General features: G+C 38.0%; 1 protein-coding gene across 12 annotated transcripts in view; it reads left to right on the top strand.

Annotated features, from left to right (window-relative positions):
• The window catches only part of HNRNPC (heterogeneous nuclear ribonucleoprotein C), a 52,338-nt gene extending 28,441 nt beyond the window's left edge, over positions 1-23,897 (top strand). For 10 of the 12 annotated variants that reach the window (XM_070378316.1, XM_070378320.1, XM_070378311.1 and 7 more), the window contains 4 exons: positions 14,640-14,800; positions 15,319-15,432; positions 15,675-15,835; positions 15,935-23,897. In XM_070378316.1, the coding sequence (XP_070234417.1) occupies positions 14,640-14,800; positions 15,319-15,432; positions 15,675-15,835; positions 15,935-16,018 (520 nt within the window). In that variant the 3' untranslated portion in view covers positions 16,019-23,897. The remainder of the gene's footprint in view (positions 1-14,639; positions 14,801-15,318; positions 15,433-15,674; positions 15,836-15,934) is intronic. The other 2 variants (XM_070378321.1, XM_070378319.1) reach the window with 1 other exon arrangement.
• Positions 23,898-25,053: the final 1,156 nt, after the last annotated feature.

The raw sequence follows: 25,053 nt of genomic DNA, 5'->3' as shown, positions 1-25,053 counted from the left end.
TATATTGACAGAGCATATGGAGACATGACAGGGCAAATGTCCAATATTTTCTGGACTAACACTTTTTCTTGACAAGTCAGTTTTTTGTTTTAATTTGTGCCACATAAATGTAAGGACTGACTTGCCTAATGATAAATGGAGCAGTCTCATGTTCTCTTATTATTTTTTTTGCATATTAGCTACTTAGATTTGCATTGTAGACGATTACAGCAAAACTATAAAAAAAAGATTCCTTAAATTTCAGTAATCTCCTTTAAGCAAACCAACCAATGCAGAATAGGATACAATAAGCATGGGTAATGAATTTACAATGCAGTATTGTAGATTGAAGATGATGATAAAGTTCTAAAAGGCAGAGGGATTGGAATAATGGTTTCTTATGCCTCCAGAATAGCATTTATATTTGAAAAATCATGAGAAAGTTGATATAGATGCATCATCTCATTCTAAGTAAGTTTGGGAAAGGTTGTTTTAAGTGATGAATTTTGAAATTGAGTAAAAGAGATAGCAAGGAATAATGAAAACACTGAGATGTTTACAGAAATACTTTCATATGTCTTACCACTGCTATTTGGTCTTAAAAATTGATAACAACACCACTGTTGGCCTCACTAGTTTTTCAAGAGCGAGAGAATATCTAGTTGTTAATCTGTATTACTTGGTATTATAGAGTGACAGTGAAAAGTAATGTTTTTGACCTTCCATTCTAAACTTGGCCAATAAAAAAAGATTTCTGATGACTGAGTAACCAAACAGTGGCTTAATAAAGAGCTCCTTCAAATATATACTGAGGTCTAGTAGGGAAAACAAGCATATTTACTTAAGAATGGAAAAACTTAGGAAAATGGTAGTATCAGTTTTCTCGGAAGTCATCCTGAAGATACTTTGTTCACAAGGTTAAGATATTTATTATCCTTAGTAACATCATAAATTAGATTCTTTAAAAGAAGATGGGAAATTGGCTCTGAGATGTGCTGAAAGCTCTGTGTCCTGTTATATAAGTGGGGGTTAAATCAGTCTGCTTAGTCACACCGTTAAGAACATGAAATTCACATGAATATTTTAAGACATACATTTGGCATTTCTACTGCCTATTGTTACATTAGGGCTGCGGCTGATAGAGGAATCCAAAGGCTTAGTCACTTAGCAGAAAGGATTATGACCAGAGTCATATATCACTTCAGTTTTCTTATCCCTAAAATGATAATGCCTACTAATAGAGTTGTTATGAAGGCTAAGGAAATGTGGGCAAAGGTTGCATTATGTATAACCCTCAAATACTATTATGCTTCAGTTAATCAAGAATTAATCTTGGGTTTCCCTGATGGTTGGGTGGTACCTACCAATGCAGGAAACATGGGTTCAGTGCCTGGTCTGGGAAGATCCCACAGGCTGCAACATTAACAGTGACATACATTATTGCTTCTGCATATATTGTTGACTCCCTTCATATTAAAATGAAGGGAATCATGGACACCCCACCATTCCTTTCCACAAAATCTAACGTCTCTAGCATGCAGTTCCTTATGTGACAGAAGTCTAAACTAATACATAGTGAAATGAAGACTGGTGTTTATCTTGACATGTTTTTTAGTAGTTATTTCAAGTTTTTTGTTTACTAATATAGAACATTTTAATTTATATAAGAAAGTAGTATATCAGTGTAAGTTAAAGACTGCTTTTATAAGCATAATGACATTTTATAACCATAATGACAATACCACTTATACTTAAGATCGGAAGATTCCTTAATCATCCAAGTTTTCCAGACTTGATTTTGCAGGTTGTATTTTATGTTGTTTAGGATGTTAACGTGTCATCTGTATTTCCTCTGAACTAGTGGGGTAGATTTGGAGCCTAGTTCAGATTCAGGTTGTTTTCTTCTTTTCTTTTTTTGACATAGGGGAGGTCGGAGAGGAGACCAGAGTATTTCATTAAAGGTATTATGCAATTTAATCGTCATTACCCTGACTTTTGTCAGAAACTTAAGGAATGTAAGCATTAGGTGTTTCTTGAGGAGATACATTTTCGGTATCAGGGAGTAGGTGATTAATGACATTTTGTTAGGGGAATTAGAGTGATTTTTATTTTTGCTTGGGTTTTCATGGGTTTTGATGCACAAATTCCAAAGATTGTAAATACTTTTCATACTGGAGAATGATCAAACGTTAAAATTTGAGTCACTTATATATTAGTATATGCTATCTCTGAGGAGGCAACAGAGGATTGGATTCTACAGTCTTAATGCAAATTACTTTTTCATAAATTATGTAAATTAGGCCTGTCATTTTATTTGTTCTTAAGGCCATTTCTGATATAATATGTGTTGGAAGTTCTTAAGTGAATTTAACATAAACTACCAATGTGTGTGAGACTATCATTTTAGATATTTGTTAATGTTACTCAGATACACTGTCAGCTCTTTCAAATGGGCTATAAACTGTCATACGTAGTTTATAATTACTCAAAGATTTGTTAACACATTTTTTCTGGTAGGAAGACAAGCCCCAAAGTAGCTTTCTGATTTAGGGTGACTACTCATGGTAGGAGCTGATGGGCATGCTCAGTCCCGACTCTTTTCACCCCATAGACTAGCCTGCCAGGCTCCTCTGTCCATGGGATTTCCCATGCAAAGAATACTGGAGTGGGTTGCCATCTCTTCCTCCAGGGGATCTTCCCATCTCTCATCTCCTGCATCTCCTGCATTGCAGGCAGATTCTTTACCCCCTGAGCAATTGGGGAAGCCTTCATGGTGGAGGAGGATCTCCGCATCAGTTACCTTGATGTTGAAAGTCTTACAACCTGTAAGCTGACAGAGATCCATTTCCACTTGTATCCTGTTGAGTCTTGTTGCTTCTAGGGAAATCGTTGCTGGAGTAGTTGCTGTTGGAGGACTTCTTGTGTGAAGCAGTTCCTTTGAGTGATTTTTCTTTCAAATGCTTAAATGAATTTCTCTTAATTTCTCTTTCCATATAGATATTTAGTCATTCACTTTTGATATTAATGCCGATTAGAAAGCAGATTGTGCCTTTGTGCCGGAAGTGCTATAATAAAAATAATTGGTACACTGTTGGAAATAGGCATTAAAGCTTTAATTTTTGTTGTAGCACAGGGAACCCTACTTACATATAAAAACATAGCCATTTTTAGGAAAAGCTTTCAGATGGACTTTTTGTAGTAGCCCTGCTTTTCTTTCCCTTATAATCACCCAGGAAAATACTCTGGAATTACAGAGTTGTAATGATGCAGAAGTTTGTGAGAATACTAAAAATCATTAAGTTGTATGTACTCAAAGGGTTTATATTGGTTTGGTATGTGAATTATGTCAATTTAAATAAAGGAAATAGCACTCAGTTATGACAATGGAATAGTTCTTTCTCAGTCATTCTTCTGTAAAGAACTTTGGAACACAAGAAAAATCACATGCTTAGATTGGATAATAGGCTGTGGTATGATAGCTGAGACTCGGCTAACACCTGTTAAGCGGGTTCAGAAGGACCCTGATTTTAGTTCAGTGGTCTTTGAGGACTTTATGATAAATAACTTGTCAGAAGTTGCACATGTTATTTGGATACCAGTGTCAACAGTGCATAAGGGATTGAACTGTGAAGTTGTTCCACTGGAGGTTTTTCAGAGTGCTGTTATTATGGCACATATAAGTACATTAAGTATTGCTAGTATACCATGAAAGGAGGAGGGAAGTAAGTCTACAAGCAGATCAAATGTGGCACATTTATGATGAGCACTATGTTACACAGTGAAGAAAGTGCTGTGAAATTAGTTGGCTGCTGTGTGTTCTGCTTTATACAGGATTGTCCCATAGAAAGATGAATTGTGTGCCCTTGGGGGAAGTGTGAGCTCCCCTGTTAAAATTTAAAGAGCTCCAGGTTGTTTGACAAAGGGCAATATTTGTACCTGCCTCTGATATTAAACAGGAGGTTTTTAGACAGACAGGGTGAGGATACAGGGTTATGAATATTCCTAGCATATTTGGGGAAGCAGCCAGATGTGATTGGAAAGAACACATTAAGTAGTTGTGTCCTATTAGCAGTGATACCTTATTAACAACCCCATGACTAGAAAAGAGAAACTGGAGGGGGAAAGACATTTACATTTACATTTGTAAATGTTGGAATGTGGAGAAATTTCTGAGGTAGACTAATCTTGGCATGATTTATTGGGTCACAGTTATCAGAGCAGGTGCTTTCCGGGGCTAAAATAATAAGTTGAGATGAGATTTTTATTTTTATGAAGAGAATTATGCCATTAAAGGCATAATCTTTTGTTAAGTGACAGGTCTGTGAAAGGTTTGAGTTCTTAGAATTTGGGGAAATGAGCAATTCTGTTGATACTTATCCTACAGATCTTTTCCAATAAGATACGCTTACAGAAAGTAGAGAAAAGAAATTGAAGTGGGGGAATCGCCATTGAAAATGCAAGACAAATGAAAGATGGTAACAACCATCATAATTGTTAAACTAATATCTGAGCCCTTATTTTGTTCTGCTGCTAAGTTGCTTCAGTCGTGTCCGACTCTGTGCAACCCCATAGACGGCAGCCCAGCAGGCTCCCTCGTCCCTGGGATTCTCCAGGCAAGAGTACTGGAGTGGGTTGCCATTTCCTTCTCCAATGGGTGAAAGCGAAAAGTGAAAGTGAAGTCGCTCAGTCGTGTCCGACTATTATCGACCCCATGGACTGCAGCCCACCAGGATCCTCTGTCCTTGGGACTTTCCAGGCAAGAGTACTGGAGTGGGGTGCCAGTGCATTCTCCCTATTTTGTTCTAGGCAAACAATATTTTAGGTTTTGAATTAGTCAAAAAATACAGTATTGGATTTGAGGTGCCAACGCCCTTATTGGTGTTAGAGGAGCTGTCTTCTTGGTTCCCTCCTTTTCTTTCAATTTTCTGATATTCCTGAGCAACACTGGATCTGAGAGAGAGAGAGGTTTTGGATGTATGTACAAAAGAAAAGTGTGGAATATTCAGGTTTTGGAGAATTGAGTGAGATCATCTGCTTGGAAAGGCATGTGATTCAGAGAACCAGAGAGTTCTTGGCTACTTGGGAAAGCTGAGAAATGTTTCTTTAGTTGACAGTTAAGATCTTCATTTTAGGCAAAGGGTGAGAATTTTCATTTGCTAATAGCTCTTCTGTTTGTTTCTTATGGGAAACTAAACATGTAGTTCTCAGATTTTAGATTAATGCGTAGATTTGTATGATTACGCTTTGAGCATAAATGTGATACTGTTTGACTTGCATTTGTGTCCTGGACTCTTGTTGAGAAAGTGGGAGATATGTATTTGAAGGGGAAGCTTTTGCATCCATATCAGAGAATCTGTTTTGTGGCTCTGAGTTAAGTGGTGTTCTGGGTATATTATTACCTAACCATAGGTGACCTCTGCTGTTTAGGACTCTCCATTTAGATATGCTTTGTCAAGCTCCTTGATGTTAATTTTTTCTTTTAAAACCTAGCTTTGTTGAGATGTAATTCATTTTAAAGTATACAGTTCAATATATATATTCAGAGTGTGACTACAACCATGATACAATTTTAGAACATGTTATCACTCTAAAAATAAACAACTTACTAGCAGTCATTCCCTATTCTATTATCCCCAGGCCTAGCAACCACTTTCTATATTGTCCTTTTAGTTACTAAATCGTGACTCTTTTTACAACCCCATGGACTATACCCACCAGGCTCCTCTGTCCATGGGATTTCCCAGGCAAGAATACTGGAGTGGGTTGACATTTCCTTCTCCAGGGGATCTTCCTGACCAAGGGATTCTTGTCTCCTGCATTGGCAGGTGGATTCTCTACCACTGAGCCACCAGGAAGGCTGCCTTTCTATCTGTAGCTTTGCTTATTTTGGACATTTCATGTCAGTGGAATCATGAGGTATGTCTTTTGTGACCCGTTTCTTCCATGTTTTTTTCCAACAGTTAACCCATGTTACACTCTGTATTAGTACTTCATTCCTTTTATTACTACTGCAGTATGTTTATCCATTCATCAGTTGGTAGATTTTTGAAATGTTTTCCATATTTTGAATAATGCTGCTCTGAGCAGTGGTATACACATCTTGCCTGGGCATATGTTTTCATTTCTCTTGGGTATGTACCTAGGAGTAGAATTGCTGAGTCTTAGGATAGTTCTTTAACTTTGGGGGAAACTGCCATACTGTCTTCCAAAGCAGCTGTACCATTTTACTTTCCGATTAGCCATGTATGGCATATATTTCTTTGCCAACAAAGGTGCGTCTAGTCAAGGCTGTGGTTTTTCCAGTAGTCATGTATAGATGTGAGAGTTGGACTATAAGGCAAGCTGAGTGCTGAAGAATTGATGCTTTTGAACTATGGTATTGGAGAACACTCAAGAGTCCCTTGGACTGCAAGGAGATCCCACCAGTCCATCTTAAAGGAAATCAGTCCTGAGTATTCATTGGAAGGACTGATGTTGAAGTGGGAACTCCAATACTTTGGCCACCTGATGCGAAGAACTAACTCATTGGAAAAGACCCTGATGCTGGGAAAGATTGAAGGTGGGAGGAGAAGGGGACAACAGAGGATGAGATGGTTGGATGGCATCACCGACTCAATGGACATGAGTTTGAGTAAATTCCAGGAGTTGGTATGGACAGGGAGGCCTGGAGTGCTGCAGTCCATGGTGTTGGAAAGAGTCAGACACAACTGAGCAACTGAACTGAACTGAGCCATGTATGAGTTTTTTAATTTCTTCATGTCCTTGCCAACATCTGTTTTGTTGTGTCTTTGTTATTTAAGCTATTCTATTGTGAGGATTATCTTTTTGTGGTTCTTATTTGTATTTTCTTAAAAGCTGAGGTTTAGTTTTCATGTGCTAATTGGTTGTTTCTCTGGAGAAATGTATTCATATATATTCTGTGGCCAGTTTTATATTGGGAAAAGCTTTTTCACATATTTTTGGTATAAGACTCTGAATACAGTAACTGATACTATCATTTTTGAAGTTTATCACTCTTAGTTTTTTTTTTCTTTTAAATAACATAGAATTCTAGACTCTTTGGAAATTATATATAGAAAGTAAGTAGACGTCTGTAAGGAACAAACTAGAACAGTGCTGTCCAGTAGAACTGTGTGATGAGGTCAGTATTCTGTATCTGCACTTTTGGTGTCATAGACGGCCACATATGGAAAATGTGGCTAATGTAACTGCAGAACTGAATTTTAAATTTGTTTTAAATAGGCACATGTGCCTAGTTACTACTTGATTTGATAGTACAGATCTTAGAGTGCTACAAACTTTGTTGTAAGTATAAGAAAGAAAAGGACCAAGGACTGCTCTTCAGAAGTTAGGGAACCCAGACTAGTTTTAGAACAAGCTGGCAATGTTGAAAGAATATCCAGGAAACTAATGTTATTTTTCAAGGGGTGGGGGGAGAGATATCCTTTTGATAAATAGGATAAGATTCTATTTTGATGCAAGGACTTACCTGGTGGCTCAGATGTAGAGAGTCTGCCCTGCAATGCAGGAGATCTGGGTTCAGTCCCTGGGTCAGAAAGATCCCCTGGAGAAGGAAATGGCAACCCACTCCAGTATCCTTGCCTATAAAATCCCATGGAAGTAGGAGCCTGGCAGGCTGCAGTCCATGGGGTCACAAAGAGTTGGACACGACTGAGCATCTAACACATACTTTAATATCTTAAACTATAATCAGAGGAACAAGAAAAGAAGTCTACCAAATAGAATTTGACTTGTTTAGGTGGATAAACTTCTTTTCCAGGACTTTTATTTTACAGGGATAAGTATCTTATTACTATGAGATAGAATAGTTTAGCAAGAGGAACAGATTGATAGAGTACAAAATGTATACTAGCAGGAGCTCGTCAATGGAAAATTGTCCTTACAGGAAGCATGGCATAATAGTCTTAAATTATATACATTATAGGCACAAGATCTTATTTTTATATTGTTATCAATAGTTTGAAAAAGGATTCAATTTTGTGGTTAAATTATTATTGAACTTTTTTCAATAATAAACTAATTTTCTTAGGGGAAAACTCCAGTAGTTTTTATAAAACTAGAAAAAGGGGAGCTGAATCCTACTGGCTTTCCAGCTAAATGATAGATTGGTTTGTTATTTGTTGTTGATAATGTGACTTGTGATAAATTCTTTCTTATAGGCCAGTTTAGGAAAATTTATTTTCTCAATATTTGTTAAGATCTTACTATGAAATACAGTGGGTCACAGGTAATAGTGGAAAATAGATGGCCTCGGAGAAGATGGACAGGTTGAACACATACAGAGCATGTTAAGATACTGTGTATCTTTAGTTTTTACTCTGAATGGGAGGATGGCCATTGGAGATAGTTGAACAGAAAGGATCTTATTTTTTTTATTATTTTAAATAGACTATTGTGAAAGGGGCTGATGGAATTATGCAGACAGTCATTTGGGGAAGGACCAGGGAGGTGACAGTGGGAGTGCTGAATAGTGGTTGTATTTGAAGCTAGTGCAGACATACATTTCTTCCAGAGTTTTGTGAGGGCTGAGAGAAATCACTGATGTCACCAAAGTTTTGGCTAGGAATTTATAGGAACAGTGATGGGGAAAGAACATAGAAGGAACACAGGTTTGGGGTGAATATAACAGTTGAGTTTTGGCTATGTTAATATAAGCTCCTTATTAGACATCCACTTTGAGAGATGTTAATTAGGCCAGTAGCAGGTGTGGAGTTCACTGGGGTCAAGGGTAGGTTTTCATAATGGAGGGGCACAAGACTTTATAAAGCGATTCAAGAGAGAATGGAAAGACAAATTGTGGAGACATCATGTTTTTTAGTTGTTAAGTTGTGTCCAACTCTTGCTACACCATGTAGCCTGCCAGGCTCCTCTGTCCATGGGATTTCCCAGGGAAGAATACTCAAGTGGGTTGCTCTTTCTTTTTCTAGGGGATCTTCCTGACCCAGGGATTGTCCTCTGTATTGGCAAGCGTATTTATTCTTTTCCACTGAGCTACCAGGAAAGCAGACATATCATACAAAACTTAAATTTTACTCTTTTGGATGTACGGTTTCTACCTGCATAGCCATGTATTTACCAGTGCAATCAAGATATAATTCCATACCTCCCAAAAATTTGCCATGAAGCTTTCTTGTAGTCAACTCCTTCCTCCACTGTGTCCCCTGGTGATCACAAACCTGTTTTCACAGACAACTCCTTTAAAGAAATTTTATTGTAAGTGAGAGAGGTATACTCTGACCTGGCTTGACAACATGAGAATTTAATAATGAGTGGTTCTACGTATTTCTAAGTTACTGTTTATAAACAGTATTTTTCATAAATGTTGTTCATTCGCTCAGTTGCTGTGACCGGATGGCCTGAAGCTAGGCTTCCCTGTCCTTCACTATCCTCCAGAGTTTGCTCATACTCAGGTGCATTGAGTCGATGATGCCATCCAACCATCTCATCTTCTCTCGCCCTCTTCTCCTGCTCCCAGTCTTTTCCAGCATCAGTGTCTTTTCCAATAAGTTGGCTCTTCACATCAGCTGGCCAAAGTATTGGAACTTCAGCGTCAGTCCTTTGAATATTCATGATTGGTTTCCTTTAGGATTGACTGGTTTGATCTCCTTTTGTAGTTTTCGCCTTTTAAAAAAAATTAAAATTGGACCACACTGACAGTTTAAGACATTATCTTTTGGAAAGATCCAAAGTGATATTTGGGAGTGTTTATTGAGTACATCATGACAATTGAGTAATAGTGTAATTCTTTGAAAATTGAGCAGACTTGAAAAGATTTCCATCCATCACATGGATGGAAAGTTTTATAAACAGTTTAAAAGTTATTTTTCCTAATACTGTTTTGGATCTAGTCTTGTTTCAAAGGACTCAGAGCAATCTATGTTCTATCACCCAGATTATTTTAGGTGAATTTTCAAATTGCCCTCCCATGAAACATAGTTTTAGATTAACATGGATTACCAGTGAATCCATGAAGAAAATTCAATATAGTTGCTTAACTTAAGCGGCTTTTCATATTTTAAAGACATGTGTCATTGACTTCGCAAGAGTACCTCTGAATACTAATATCACCACTACTTTTCAAAAGAAGATTACAGAGCCAATTATTGATTGCTTTCATTGATTCTACAAATACAGAGGTTATTGATTCCTGCTCTTTGTAAGTATCAGTGTGTGTGGTGTTGCCCAGCTTTGATCACTGTGGTGCAAGGTTCCTAAACCTTACAGAGGTACTGATAAACCTTTGTTTTTCTGTTTTTTGTTTTTTGTTTTGTTTTGTTTTTCTGTTTTTTGTTTTCTTTAGCTGAAAAAAAGTTAGTTAAAATTTGATGTTTTGGTGCCCTTATATATTGAATGAATCCTGCACAGCAGACCTGTTAATCATTAAGTCCCTTAATCATTTAGTTGAGCAGTACTTGCTGTTTTTAATTTTAACTGTTGTACAGGTAAGCTGTATCCTTAATGGACCAAAAGAGCAGTTTAAAGAAAGTTAAGGACCATAAAGTGCAACTGTGTAAATTGACATTAGTAATTGACACTCTGCCTTATGTTATCAAAACAAGTGTTTGTAGTCATATCCAGTTTGGTTTCTCCCAGACTAATCAAGGGAACATTTGTGGAAGGGTGCCTACAAATAACAATTAGAAATTGTTTTTTAATTTAGAAATAAAACAAATTATAATAATTTCACTAGTGGATTTATTTTAAAGGTCAACAGGGTAAATTGCACATCATGAAAACGGGGTTTGAGGGTGAGTATTGATACATCATAGCTTTATTTTAATATAAAACTGAACTAAACATGTTACATAGGCATGGGGGGAGAGTTTCCCCAGTAACTCAGACTGTAAAGAATGTGGGAGACCTGGCTTTGATCCCTGGCTTGGGAAGATCTCCTGGAGTAGGAAATGGCAACTTACTCCAGTATTCTTACCTGGAGAATTCCATGGACAGAGAATCCTGGCAGACTGTATATAGTCTATATTGCAAAGAGTTGCAAAGAGTCGGACATGACCAAGTGACTAATTCTTCATAGTCATTTTTAGCACTTTTCCCTTAGGTAATTAAAGACAACAGTCTACTCATTCATAAAATAAAACTTTGAGATTTAAAAAAAATAGGTACTATTAAAATTTTATTATGGTAAATTTTAAAATTTTTTGGCTCCTAAATTATGTGTTTAAAAGAATTTTATACCATAGTCTTCAGTAATAAGTTTAAGATAATTTCATTGTGTTAATTACTAAAAAGCAATTTTAAGACATAAAGTCTACTGAGGGTATTGTGCTGTCAATCCAGTCTAATGAACAATTTGGTAATTTTTTTAAAAAGATCAGAAGACAGTTACCTAAATCACTCAAATAAGGTTTTTCAGATGGTTTTCTAAAGAGTATAATGTTCAAAGATGCCAATTACTGAAGGCCTTGATTTTTTAATAATTTTTATTTTTAACTGTTAGGTCTTAGTTGCAGCACGTGGAATCTTTCCTTGTGGCACGTGGGCTCTGTAGTTGCAGCCTGTGGCCTTTTAGTTCCCTGACCAGGGACTGGAGCCCACATGTGCTGCATTGGAAGGCAGATTCTTAACCACCAGGGAAGTCTGGAAGACTTTGATTCTGAACAGTTCCTTTAATTCTGGTATGCATGAGTATCATCAGTAGTTGATAACTCTGCTCATCCAGTGTACTGCTCATCCACACAAGGCCAGATAGATAAATGTTGTAAAACTCCTTTTCTTTGTAGAAAATCTGTACAGCATAATATTAGGTAAGGGGTGTGTTGTCAAGGTTTACTTTGGATGATATATTGGGAAACTTAAAATTGAAGTTGTATAAGTTGTAGATTGTTGTAAACTGAAGCATTCACAGAATTTTAGCAGACAGTTGGAGGGAGTGTCTGACATCCAAAAGCCCCCAAATATAGTAGCCTATAAAATCTGACCCTTTTCTAGGAAAATCAAAGATAATCAGGAAGAACCTTCATCTTGAGATTTTTCTGTTGCAGATGAATAATGTAGTGGCAGAAAAAATATTTCCTAACCCTTGAATGAAATTATAATGAGATTGTGTGTTTAAACTGAATTTGATGAGTCAGTATTGTAAGGGGGGCGGTAATCTTAATTGATTGCCTAAATCTGTCCAATTTTTAGGACCAGAAGCAGTTATGGTTCATTAAGTAAACATTCTGGAGAATATAGGTTTTTGCCAATACTTTATTCTAGTTGTTTCTACTTTGATAGTAGTTAAGATGTATTACTAATCAGGTTTTCTGAGACCAGAGGTCACTGTGTTACATTTAGTCATTGAAGAAGCTTGCCTTTGAATGCCTGTACATTTAATAAAGGCCTTGTGATGCTCATGTTTTAGCTTGGAGAACAGGGTAGAGGGGTTTTGTTCTGTTTGTTTTATCTGTTAGATTACTAGCTAATGCGTGTCCAGAAGTGTTTTGATTTATTTAAAATGATATTTTAGTTGCCTTTTTGACTAGATTTTATACCAACACTTAGTGTCCAGGTTCTGAACTCAATGGAGTCATAGTTCTCTTAAGTGTTCAATGCTTGTTCTCTAGTAACAATTTAACTTTCATGAAGACTTTTTAATGGCTTGGGCTTTATAATTAGAGAATTCAGCTCTTTCATTACCTCCTATGATTTACTGTATAACTTTATTGTGGGGGAAGTGGTTACTTAGTTTGTACCTGGTTCTTGAAGCTATTATAGGAAGCTTCCTATTATCTATTCTATAACCAAAAAGATTCTCTCAGTAGGTGTTGTTTTTCTCTTCCTGTTTTCTTTTTCTCATGTTTTCACATTGATGAGCTTTGGCATCTTATAAGGCATGGTCTACTTAAACTTCCTTGGAGGAATGTTTGTGAGTTTTTTGAGAGCCCATTTTTGCTTAAGCAGCAGTTAAGTTCTGTGACCCTAAAAGCCCTTCAGCATAACCAGTTGATCATTTTTCTTCAGAGAACTAAACCATTTGACTTCATGTTCATGATACTATTACATAAATCGAAAATATACACTGTTTGTTCATTTTTGTTACAGCAGTATATACCTTGGTAAGATGAAGAAGTATGGTACAAAAAAGAAATTACAGTGCCTTACAGCCTAGGGAATCTGGAATGGCTAGTTCATTGGTTTGGAGACTGATGCCGTGAGTGAGTGGGTTGGAAGATAGGTTAGATCTCTAAATCCAGCAGGGCTCAGGCATGAGCTATTTCATGCCTAAAAGGTGTGGTAACTCACTTTTTTACTCCCAGAAATTGTACAGAGTATCACAAAGCAAGGTAGTTTCTGAACACTGATATTTTATAGTTTCTGGATCATTGTACTTTGGAAAATTTGGGGCCAAAAGACAAACAGCTTTATGTAAAAATGGAAGAAAGTAGTTACAATAAATAGTTACCAAGTGGCTCTTTTGGTAATTCCCATAAATGGATTAAAACTGACAAACAGCTCAGTTAATACTCTTCTACTGAGAAGAAACCTCTGCAGAAGCATGAGCCTACTTTCTGAATCATAGGATCTTAAATTTTCTTATTTCCTAGGATTCAAACTTCCTTATTGGAACTTAAAGCATGACTGTTTTAATAATCAACCTTACCAAAGGTTGATTCTTTGGCAGAATGGGAAATCAGTAACTACTGTGTTTTAAGAGGGAAAGGTATAGGGTGGTTGGTACTAAAATCTTCAGGATTAATAGTAAGTTATTCCCTCACTTATTTGGTAGTACACACATATTCTTAAATTAGAAAAATGTTCCTGTCATACCTACTTGCCTTGTTAGAATAGAAACATTTTTATATTTTTAAGGTTGAGCAGAAGAAAGAATTGTCTGTGAGACTGCAGAATCAATGTTCTCACTTCCAGGATTGGAGACTGTTATAAATTCAGAGAAAACTAGCCACTGATGAGGTGTATAAGAGGGAGATGCATCACATTATATAAGGGTTTTAAAATTTCAACACTTTCGCCCAGTCGTGTCTGACCCTCAGCGACCCCATGGACCATGCCCTCCAGGCTCCTCCATCCATGGGATTTTCCAGGCAGGCATACTGGAGTGGGGTGCCATTGCCTTCTCTTTGAGTGGAGCTTATGCTAAATGTTGTTAGAATTGATAGTGGTATGTACATCCAGCTAACACATATGAAATGCCTGTTATCGTAGGCCAAAAGCAGTTAATCATGGAAGTTTTATATGGTTCAATCTAATACTATAAACTAGTGATAATTATTTGTATGCGTCTGTGGGTGAAAATGTCAGGGATTTAGCTAATAATAGCACTGTTTGCAAAGTTGGTTAATTGTAGTCATTTGTGAGTACTTTATTTGCTTATAATATTGTAGCACATATATGAAAGGAATAAGATCAAAGGCAAAGGCTATTCATTGTAAAAAGTAAGGTTCTATAAGTAATGCCATTGTACACAGGAACCTTTATGTCCAGAGTTTAATGCAACCATTGTGTGTATGTGTGCAGTTGCAGTATTAAAAGGAATAAATTGGCCTTTTGAATGAAATTAACTTAGCAAAAAGAAGTAATTGCTAGATGATTGACAATAATATATCATTTTATAAGGGTACAGTTGTTGGAATCTTCCTGACTTAGTTGTGAAGAAATTCTATTTTCCTTGTATTCAATAGGATGTACAGTTACCCAGCACGTGTTCCTCCTCCTCCTCCTATTGCTCGGGCTGTAGTGCCCTCAAAACGCCAGCGTGTATCAGGAAACACCTCACGAAGGGGCAAAAGTGGCTTCAATTCTAAGAGTGGACAGCGGGGATCTTCTTCTAAGTCTGGAAAGTGTAAGTATTACTGCAGCTTTCTGGTTCTGATACTTCTCGTATGTTGAAATTCAGAGATCAACACAGGTAATTTATCTTTGTACAAATAACTTTGTGTAGTCAAATAATGGAAGATGAGAAAATAGTGATTAAGGGGCCAGCTCTAGGTAGCCGTCTGTCCTTAAGGCCTTGGTAATTTGAAAAAGTCATTAGATTTTAAGGAGTTGCAACACCCATTCAGTGTATAAAATAATGTTGCTGAAACTAGAAAATGCTTTAAAATAGAATTGAGGGTTTTTTTTAGCAGGCTTACAAAAGTAATAATGCTGCTGCTAAGGGAATAGAGTCATTAGATTCAGTTTTCATCTAATAATCAAAAGGTCAGTGACCCCCCTTACTAGGACAATCTGGTATAGGCTCCATTTCTCTCCAAGGATCTCATGTTGACTACTATTGTATAGTCTAGAGGGGGACTGTGTTTGGTTATCTGGTAGCTTCTGGTATATTTGATTTTAATCTAGGTTTTTGTTTGTATTAAGTGAAAGGAGATGACCTTCAGACCATTAAGAAGGAGTTAACCCAGATAAAACAAAAAGTGGATTCTTTACTGGAAAGCCTGGAAAAAATTGAAAAGGAACAGAGCAAACAAGGAGGTAAGTGGTCCTATTGCTTGTTGGGTGTAGAGTAGAGTTAGTTACCTAAGCTAGTTGCAAGTACATGTTGAAATAGTGGGGTGTAAAGCAACTGAATATGAAACTTGTGGAATTTGAATTGGGAAGGGCATTTTGTGGGAGGATTTAGATTTGTGCTGCAGTTCTATGATCTGTTAGTGGGGATTGTCTACATCCTGTGGACATTACTTGCCCCTAGACAGACTTGTCCTTCTCATCCCCAGTAGAGATGAAGAATGATAAGTCAGAAGAGGAGCAGAGCAGCAGCTCCCTGAAGAAAGATGAGACTAATGTGAAGATGGAGTCTGAGGGGGGTGCAGATGACTCTGCTGAGGAGGGGGACCTACTGGATGATGATGATAATGAAGATCGGGGGGATGACCAGGTGAAAACCACGGGAAAGGAAAGAAAGAGGTGGTGGAGGGGGGATCAGGGACCCATGGAGTGCCTCTAACTCCATCCTATTTGTGTCTGTTTCTCACAGCTGGAGTTGATCAAGGATGATGAAAAAGAGGCTGAGGAAGGAGAGGATGACAGAGACAGCGCCAATGGCGAGGATGACTCTTAAGCACATAGCGGGGTTTAGAAATCTTGTCCCATTATTTCTTTACCTAGGCGCTTGTCTAAGATCAAAATTTTCACCAGATCCTCTCCTAGTATCTTCAGCACATGCTCACTGTTCTCCCCATCCTTGTCCTTCCCATGTTCATTAATTCATATTGCCCTGCGCCTAGTCCCATTTTCACTTCCTTTGACCCTCCTAGTAGTTACGTTAAGTCTTACCCTGTAATTTTTGCTTTTAATTTTGATACCTCTTTATGACTTAACAATAAAAAGGATGTATGGTTTTTATCAACTGTCTCCAAAATAATCTCTTGTTACACAGGGAGTACAGTTCTTTCCATTCATACAATAGTTGCTTCCCTGACAACAAAGGCAGTCCTCATTAGTTGAGTAGAACCTGAGAGCAGCTTTGAGTTAGAGGTATGTGTGTTAAACCCCACATAAGAGTGCTGTGTGGGGCTGTTAAACACAAATGTAACAATGTATTTTTGTGAATGAGAGTTGGCATGTTAAATGCATCCTCTAGAAAAATAACTAGTGTAATAGTCTTAAGATTTGTTTTCTAAAGTTGATACTGTGGGTTATTTTTGTGAACAGCCTGATGTTTGGGACCTTTTTTCTCAAAATAAACAAGACCTTATTAAACCAGGAATTTGGAGAAAAAATAAATACCCTGATTTTTTTATTTTTGTATTTTATAATTGTTTACTTCAAATTCTTTGTTTCACAGCAGCCTTCACAAAACCCCTAGAATATACTAGATATATTTATCTTTGAGTCGTAATTATTATGCATACCAACATACACTTCAACTTAGGTTTCATTGGGGTGGGTGTTGAATCAACGAGACAAGTAACTCGGATTGAAGTGGAGATTTGTTTGCAAAAATGGCTTTTAATGCCTAATGAAAAAGGTTGGGAACTTCCTTAAGCCTTTTTGTCAATGTTTTGTGATCCAGTTGGCAGCTTTTTTGATATTTTTGTTGAGTGCTGAATTGTTTCATCCTTAAGTAGAAGAGGTTCAAACATGTCAAGAGTGAAACAGCTGGAGAATGAAACTTGTCTTCTCTTCCATTTTGTTTTTTAATTGCCGTTTATAGCTCCAGTTACCAAATGGATTCTGAGTCTGTGCCTCAGTGTTTACTGAAAATTGTAGAGCTATTTCCTGGTCTTCTGTAGTCTGTTCCTTCCTAAAAACTGAGGACAGAGTCACACATTTATTTTACTTTCAATTAATTCAGTCCATTCAAGCTAATTTTAGGCATGGTACTAATTAGCACCCAAACTTGGACTTACTAAACCGCTTTCAGGTTTGTGATGCTTGCCTTGTCCTGAAAGGCCCTTTTTATTTATGTTTCATGCTTCAGTTTTTCCAGCAGGACAGGACAAAAACATGGTTAGCTTGGGCTGTTAAAACTTATGCAAACCTTAGATTTCCCAGAAAGTTGCTTCTGTTTCAGAGGCATTTATATACAACTTGGTAGGGACAGAAGTCATGTCCTATTTATAAAGGTTCCATAAATCACTTTATCTAACAGGTTGACAAAGTAGGATAGAAGGGAAAGGCTGGACTATGGACTCCCCTTGTAGCTCATGTCACTGTATATAAGTAGGTTTTGTTAGAACCTTGGTCAAAAATACTTCTAACTGCCTTGTTTCATATGTTCTCATATGTTACACAAACTCAGAATTTAGCACATGACCGATGACAAGAAAATAAACTAGATCCTTAGAAGAAGGGTCAGATTTCTAGGTCAAAGTTCCAAGATGCTATTTTGTTAGCCATCAGTATTTTAAAATACTGGCCCACTTAGCCCAGGCATGAAAAGTGTCTGTTTTTCATTCCGTATGAAACCAAATATTGAAAAATCTATGGAAAGCTCAAAACAAATAAAATACAGTGTTGCATTTGCTTGGATATAAAATTTAGAAAAATGGGTCTTCTCAGTATACCATGAAATCTAATACCCTTGAAGCTTTAGGGTACTTTTATTTAGAGATCAGTTTTTAAAATGTACTTTTTCTGAGAACACATGGCTGGCCTGTGACCACACTGACTGACCATTGTTTAGTCGCTAAGTTAGTTGTATCCAGACCCCATGTTCATCACTGGTGAACTAATTTTATTTTCAGGAGAGAACCAGGCAGCATCATTACTGACTACACCTGGGAGAACGAAGGACTTAGCCACATTAAAAAGTTCTGTACAGTTGACCTTTTTATTTAGTATGAGGAAAATTCAGCTGCACCAGTATAAAGTGGGGTTTGAATTTGGGGACCCTAGTTAAGATCACCTTGACCAAGAAAATGCATTTCAGTTGAATTCAGAGGGGTCAAAGAAAAAGTAGTACCCTGATTACTTGCAGAAACTAGTTAACAGTAGTAAGCATGTGTGACATAGAAATGAGGGTGATGAGTAAATCTTATATATAATAATGCAGAGTGGGGATACTAAGTAGCTTTAAAGAGCCTCACTTGCTTTATCAGTGCTGTAACTCACAGAGAACAGGTATTTCTACTGTGATGTTTGAATAATAAGGGACACTATGTTGGAGGATTTTTAGTGTTTGGAGAAACATTAGGGATAAATTAAAAATTTGGCCAGTTAAGCTGTAGAGAAAAGGCTGGGTATAGATGGCTACCTGACTGGAATGGCAGAATTCCAAATGTTTAGAGAAGAGATTAAATTCGGGATTTTGAAGGTTTCAAGTTATTTTTATTAAGTTAATCGAGAAAGCCTCAAAACTGTAGCTGATTGTGTCAGTAACTTTCAGGATTATAAAAAATTGTAGAATCCCAGGTATGAAAAGCAGGACCTGTTTAGAGTGTGTTAAAGAATTACAAGTCCTATTGTTAGCTAGAGTGGGACTCTTTTCCTCACCACTTAAATTAAAACTATAAGACAGGTTAGGAAGAGAGAAGGGATAATGTAATGAGGAATATGCCAAAAAGACAAAACAAGTAAACGGGAAGGAGTTGTAACCTAAGACGGAATAAAGCTGCTGCACAGTGCACTGCAATTTTCTGAGATGATGGAAATGTTTCATCATGCCTTGACCAATGTGGTAGCCCTGTGAGTGAGCCTTTGAAATGTGGCTAATGTGGGGAATTCCCTGGCGGTCCAGTGGTTAGGATTCTGGGCTTTTACTGCCAAGGACCTGGGTTCGATCCCTAGTTTGAGAACTACGGTCCCACAAGCTGTGCAGCCCCATCCCCCAAAATGTGAGGAGTTGGAATTTCATTTTAACTTGAGTAGTCACATGTAATGACTGCCTTCTTGGGTAGTATTAGAGAATATTGAGCAGTTTTTAAACAAGTAATAGATAGTTGATTACTGACTCAAACTTACCTAAACATGTGACTGTTTCCAAGATGTTCCATGTCTGGAGTTTAAAATACTTATTACTGAGCCCTGGGCGCTAACTGAAGACTTCCCTAGAACATTGAACATTACCTAGGACATCCCTGGACCCTAAATTGAATTATTTCCCTAGCATGAGAACATGTACAACCGCAAGCCTACTCTGTTGTGTAATCCACTCTCTTGAAGAAAAATCCACCATTTTTCTTTCCATCTGTCCATTGAGTACTGGAGTGGTTCATAGACCTAATCAATGGAAAAGTGCATTGTTGAAAAATGTCTGGATAAGAGCTAAATAATTTGTAAAAATCGTTAGGATAGAACAATGACTGCATTCTTTGACCCTGTACCTGAGGCTGTGTGTGTGATTCATGAGAAGCACCTGGCAGTACCATTACAGGAGTGTCCTAAAGAAAAGTCTCTCCCAAAAGGACTTACAATGCGGAGGGAGTTAGATGACACAGATTGACCCAGACAAGCCACAATAGTGAATTGATGGTGTGACTATGAGACATGTTGGGGGTAGGAGGAAGGTGAACCTGTTGATTTCCAGCTTGGTCCTTGATTAGCAGCTTTACTAGTTTTCATCCAGACTTAGTCTTATATTAGACTTTGATGTATGGACATTTTTTGGGTTTAGGAGTTTTGGGGGTCCTGTTTTGTCCCTGCCTTGAAGGATACTTGCTCCTTCAAGCAGAGCTAACAGTGTCATACTTCAAACACCCTGTTGGTCTTTCTGGGAGAAATCAGCCTAACCAGAGAATTTGTAGTACACCAGATAGTCTGCTCAATAGCAGGCTAGAGCCAGCTGCCAGCCCAGCCTCACCCACAAAATTTCTCTCCCTGCTTGGAACCTGTATTTTACTTTTTGTTAGTTTCCCCATCCAGCCAAACCTGACCTTTCATCAAAATTTTATATGCACTCTTCAAAAAAGTTGTTAGGTAGCAGCAACTAGGTCATTCCCAGAGTCCCAGAAGTTGCCGGGGTTTAGTTGCCAGGAAGTTGTCTGCAGAAAGTCCTGTGGTGGCCTGTACTGTCCTTCACAGGTGCCCCATGTTGGACTGACCTCCCAGCTACAGGTGTTCCGGCCCTGCCTTGGGCAGAGGAGCAGCCTTTGACAGCATCCTCACTGTGTTTTCTCATGACACTTGGAGATGGATGACCTCAGAGTTTGCTGTCAGTGTTTTCATTCCATCTTAACCTGGGCATACAAACTTGATCCATTCTGGTGGGGCCCTGCAAGTCCTGGGTGCATACCCAGGGCTCTACTGTCTCCCCCTCCACCTGAGATCAGGCACGTGGCAGCACACCCCTGCAGTTGTGCTTTCTTGTCCTGTGTCCACCTGAGTGTAAGTATGTACACCTTTCTTCGAAATACTAATACCCCCAGCAGAGTTCCGCACTTCCAGGATTCTGCAGTCTTCACACAAGGGACTCGAAGCTTTGTTTTCCCTAAATCTCTACAGAACTTGGAAAGCTCTGTCTTAGCTTTGGTGTATCTGGAGTCATTTTTCAACTTTTCCCACGAAGATGGCAGCCTCCTGCCTGTCTTCTGTACACTTGATTTTCATTTTGCCTCCCTCGGAAAGCCCTTTGGATGTTTTTTCATCATTGGTTCCCTAGCCATGTTCTCCCCCTGCTCTCTTTTTTGGCAATTTTATGGCAGTCTTCAGTTCTTCTCCTTAAGCAGTATTGACACCTATCAGTTTCAGAATATCCTGGCACAGTTCAGTTGCAACATGGTCACACCTTTTTTGGTAAGAGATGTGCTAGTGAAACATCAACCAAGGTTAACAACACATGTACATTTGCATCTAGCTCATGTAAACACACAATTATTTGCTCTGTTTAGAAATAAAGATGATACACCATATATTAATAGCTAGTGTTAAACCCCATGTGCCTTCTAAACAACTGTTCAGTTGTTTTTTTCTCACCATCTTGACTGCCGCCATCCCAGGCCAGGCTACCGTCATGCTTCTCCTGGCTTGCTCAGTACCCTCGTGGATAACCATACCCACTCTGATCCTTTTCTAGTCCACTTAACTACACACCAATCAGTAGTGTTTTCAAAATAAAATGATGGCACTTTTCAGCTTAAAACTCCCCTGGCCTTACTTGCCCTTAGGATAATGACAAAACTTCTTAATAAAGTGTTGAGTCACTTAGTCATGTCCTACTCTTTGTGACCCCATGGACTGCAGCACGCCAGGCTTCCCTGTCCATCATCAACTCCCGGATCTTGCTCAAACTCCTACTGAGTCAGTGATGCCATCCAACCGTCTCATCATCTGTCATCCCCTTCTATCTTCAGTCTGCCAGAGTTAGGGTCTTTTCCAGTGAGCCAGTTCTTCACATCAGGTGGCCAGAGTATTGAAGCTTCAGCATCAGTCCTTCCACTGAATATTCTGGACTGATTTCCTTTAGGATTGACTGGTTTGATCGCCTTGCTGTCCCAGGGACTCTTCAAGAGTCTTCTCCAACACCACAGTTCAAAAGCATCAGTGGTCTAACCTTGCCTATCTGTCCAGCTGCTCTACCATATGCTCCTGGTCTTTGTCTTTTTCAACCATATGGAACTTCCCTTTGTCCCACCTACTCCCCATGCTCTTCTCCCTCCACTTTTACTTGTTTGTCCATAGTTAACTTCTATTCATCCTTAGAATTTAGCTCAGGTGTCACTCCAGGAATCCTCCCTACCTTTCCTAAGTAGACCAGTAGGCTCTCAGAACCAGGAATCTTTGTAGCACTGATTACACAATTTGTATGATTATTTGATTAATAAGTTTTAGTTGAAACAAAGGAACCACATCTATTAATGCTCGCCAATATATCCGAAGTGCTTAACACAGTATCTGACACAAAAATACATGTTTGATGTATGAATGAAGAAAGGAAGAAATGGAGGAGAGTTAGCCTAGTGTAAGGCAGTCTTAGAAACAGGCAGCAGGAATGCCGAGCAAGGCTGAAGAACTGACTTCACAACACACCTGGAAGAATGTAATGCCTATGCCCATCTCAAGGAGGCGCTTTCCTAATAGGTGAACTTCAGTGCCTTTGCTTCCACTGTTTCACAATCCTCTCCCAATGTTAGCCACTAACAAGCCCCTTAATAATCTGTCTGATGCCAAGGATGAGAGAAAGGGCATTATCCAGAAAGATGGATATACCCATTGCAATTAACCTTTCAATAAAGTCCAGTTTTTCTTACATAGCCCACTCTCACCTTAGTAAGCAGCTCTCCTACTCTTCAACACCTGCACTCTTTAATTTTTAAAATTAACATGTATACACACACACACTATAAAATGCATACATTTTAAGCATATAGCTTGACTGTAAAGTGAACATGCGTGTTTAAACACCACCGTGATCAGGATATGGAATGATACCAGTACCCCAGAAAACTTCATGCCCCCTCCAGTCATTACACCACTAGGTAACCACTGTTCTGACTTCTGTCACCATTAGATAGGTTTTGTCTGTTTTTGAAGTATGTATGGATGGAATAGTATTGTGAAAGTTTGGGCTTCCCCAAGAAAACACTTGGATGCAGTAGTTTATTGAGGGATTGGTCCTGGGAGATGGAGTAATGACGTGGGGAGAGTTAGTTAAGGGAAAGCCAATATAAAGATGTGTTATTGAGACAACATGTAATGCTTTCCAAAATTGTCTGAGAAATGGGAGAAGAGAGGCTGGAATACGCTGGCTCCTGTTCCCCATTAACTTACACGATACTGGGCTATAATCAATCTTAATAGGCTCCAGCAGCACTGAAGGACATTTGGATTATTTTCAGTTTGAGATAGTACTGTTATGAACATTCCTAAACCTGTCTTTGGAGAACACATATGTACACATTTATGCAGGGTATATAACTGGGTGGAATTTGTGGGTCATATGGTATGTGTATATTTAGCTTTAGTAGATAACTGCAAAACACTTTTCCCAAAGTTATTATACTAATATATATTCTTACTAACTGTAAATGAAACTTTCAATTCTCCACATCCTTGCCAACACTTGATATTGTTAGTCCTCTTAATTTTAGGTTTTTTAATGAGTATGTAGTGGTATCTCACTTTGTGTTTCCTTTTTGGTAAACTTTTTATTGCGTAATTAACATAGAAAAGTGCACAAATTGTGTGTAGCTGTTAACTTTTCTCACACTGAATACACCCAATAGCTAGAAGTCAAGAACTGGAAAATCACCAGCGTTATATAGCCCCATGCATGCATGCCCTCTTCTCATCACTGTACCACCATCCGGGGAACATACTATCCTGACACCATAGATTGTTTCTGCCTGATTTTGAACTGCAAATAAATGGTATAATATGTAGTTTTTTGTGTCTGGCTTTTTGATTCAACATCATGTGTGATTCATTTCTATTGTTGCATGTTCATACTGTTGTAGACTATTATGCTGTAAAAATATACTGCAATTTATTCATTCTGTGAATAGGTATTTGTACTGTTTTTGATTTTGGATGTTATGAATAAAGCTGCTATGAACATTCTAGAGCATGTCTTCTTGAACACATGTATCTATTTCTTCTGGTTATAAAACTAAGAATGAAGTTACTGGGATAAAGCGTATTCTCCACACCCTTGCCTACCTGCTATATTCTCTCTCATCTGAAAGATGCCTAGTGGTATCACATTACATTTTTCTTTTATAAAAAATAAGACTTTAATGTTTGATTTACAGGAAAGTTGCAAAGATGTACAGAGAACTTCTTGTGTATCCCTCATCCCAAATTTCTCTTAATGTTAACATCTTAACACTACCATGGCACATTTGTCAAAAATAAGAAGCCAATACTGGCATATTACTGTTAAACTCCGGACCTTACTCAGATTTTACCAGTTCTTCCCTGTACATGTGTGTTGTTTCTGCACAGTTTTGTCACATGCATAAATTCATGTAACCACCACCCCAATCAGTATTATAAAGAGCTGTCCCATTACCACAAATGAACACTTGTACTATTTATCACTGCATTGTGTGCTCCCCCATCCTCCCACTACCATCCCTAACCTGTGGAAACCACTAACCTGTTCATCACCATAATTTTAAAATTTCAAGAAGTTATATAAATGGCATCAGACAGTATGTAGTTTTGAGTATGGCTCCTTCCCACCCCAACAGCAAGATGCCCTTGACTTTCATCCAAGTTGTTACATGTATCAATAGTTTATTCCTTTTTATTGCTGTGGATATTCAAGTTTGTTAATTGTTCATCTGGCTAAGGACATCTGGAATGTTTCCAGTTTGGAGCTATTACAAACAGAGCTGCTATGATTAACTGTGTATCAGTTTTTCTGGACATTTTATGGTGATTGGTGAGTAGTATGGTAATATGTACATGTTTATTTTTATTAAAAACTGCCAAACTATTTACCAGAAATGCTGTATTATTTTACATTCCCATGGACAATGTGTGAGACATCCAGTTTCTCCATATTCTTGCCAGGATTTGAGATTGTCACTTAATTTTATTTTCACTTTTCTAATAGGTTTGTAGTGGTTTTCTGTTTTTGTTTGCTTGTTTGTATTTCCCTAGTAGCTAATGGTGTTGACCATCTTCTCATGAGCTTATCTGTTATCCATACATCCGTCTTTGGCAAAATAGCTGTTGATGTTTTTACCAATCTTATCACTGACTTTTTAAACT

The sequence above is a fragment of the Bos mutus genome, chromosome 10 (assembly GCF_027580195.1).
Source record: "Bos mutus isolate GX-2022 chromosome 10, NWIPB_WYAK_1.1, whole genome shotgun sequence".
Taxonomy (NCBI): Eukaryota; Metazoa; Chordata; class Mammalia; order Artiodactyla; family Bovidae; genus Bos; species Bos mutus.
Note: the sequence above shows the minus strand (reverse complement) of the source record. Positions and strands in the feature narration are given on the sequence as shown.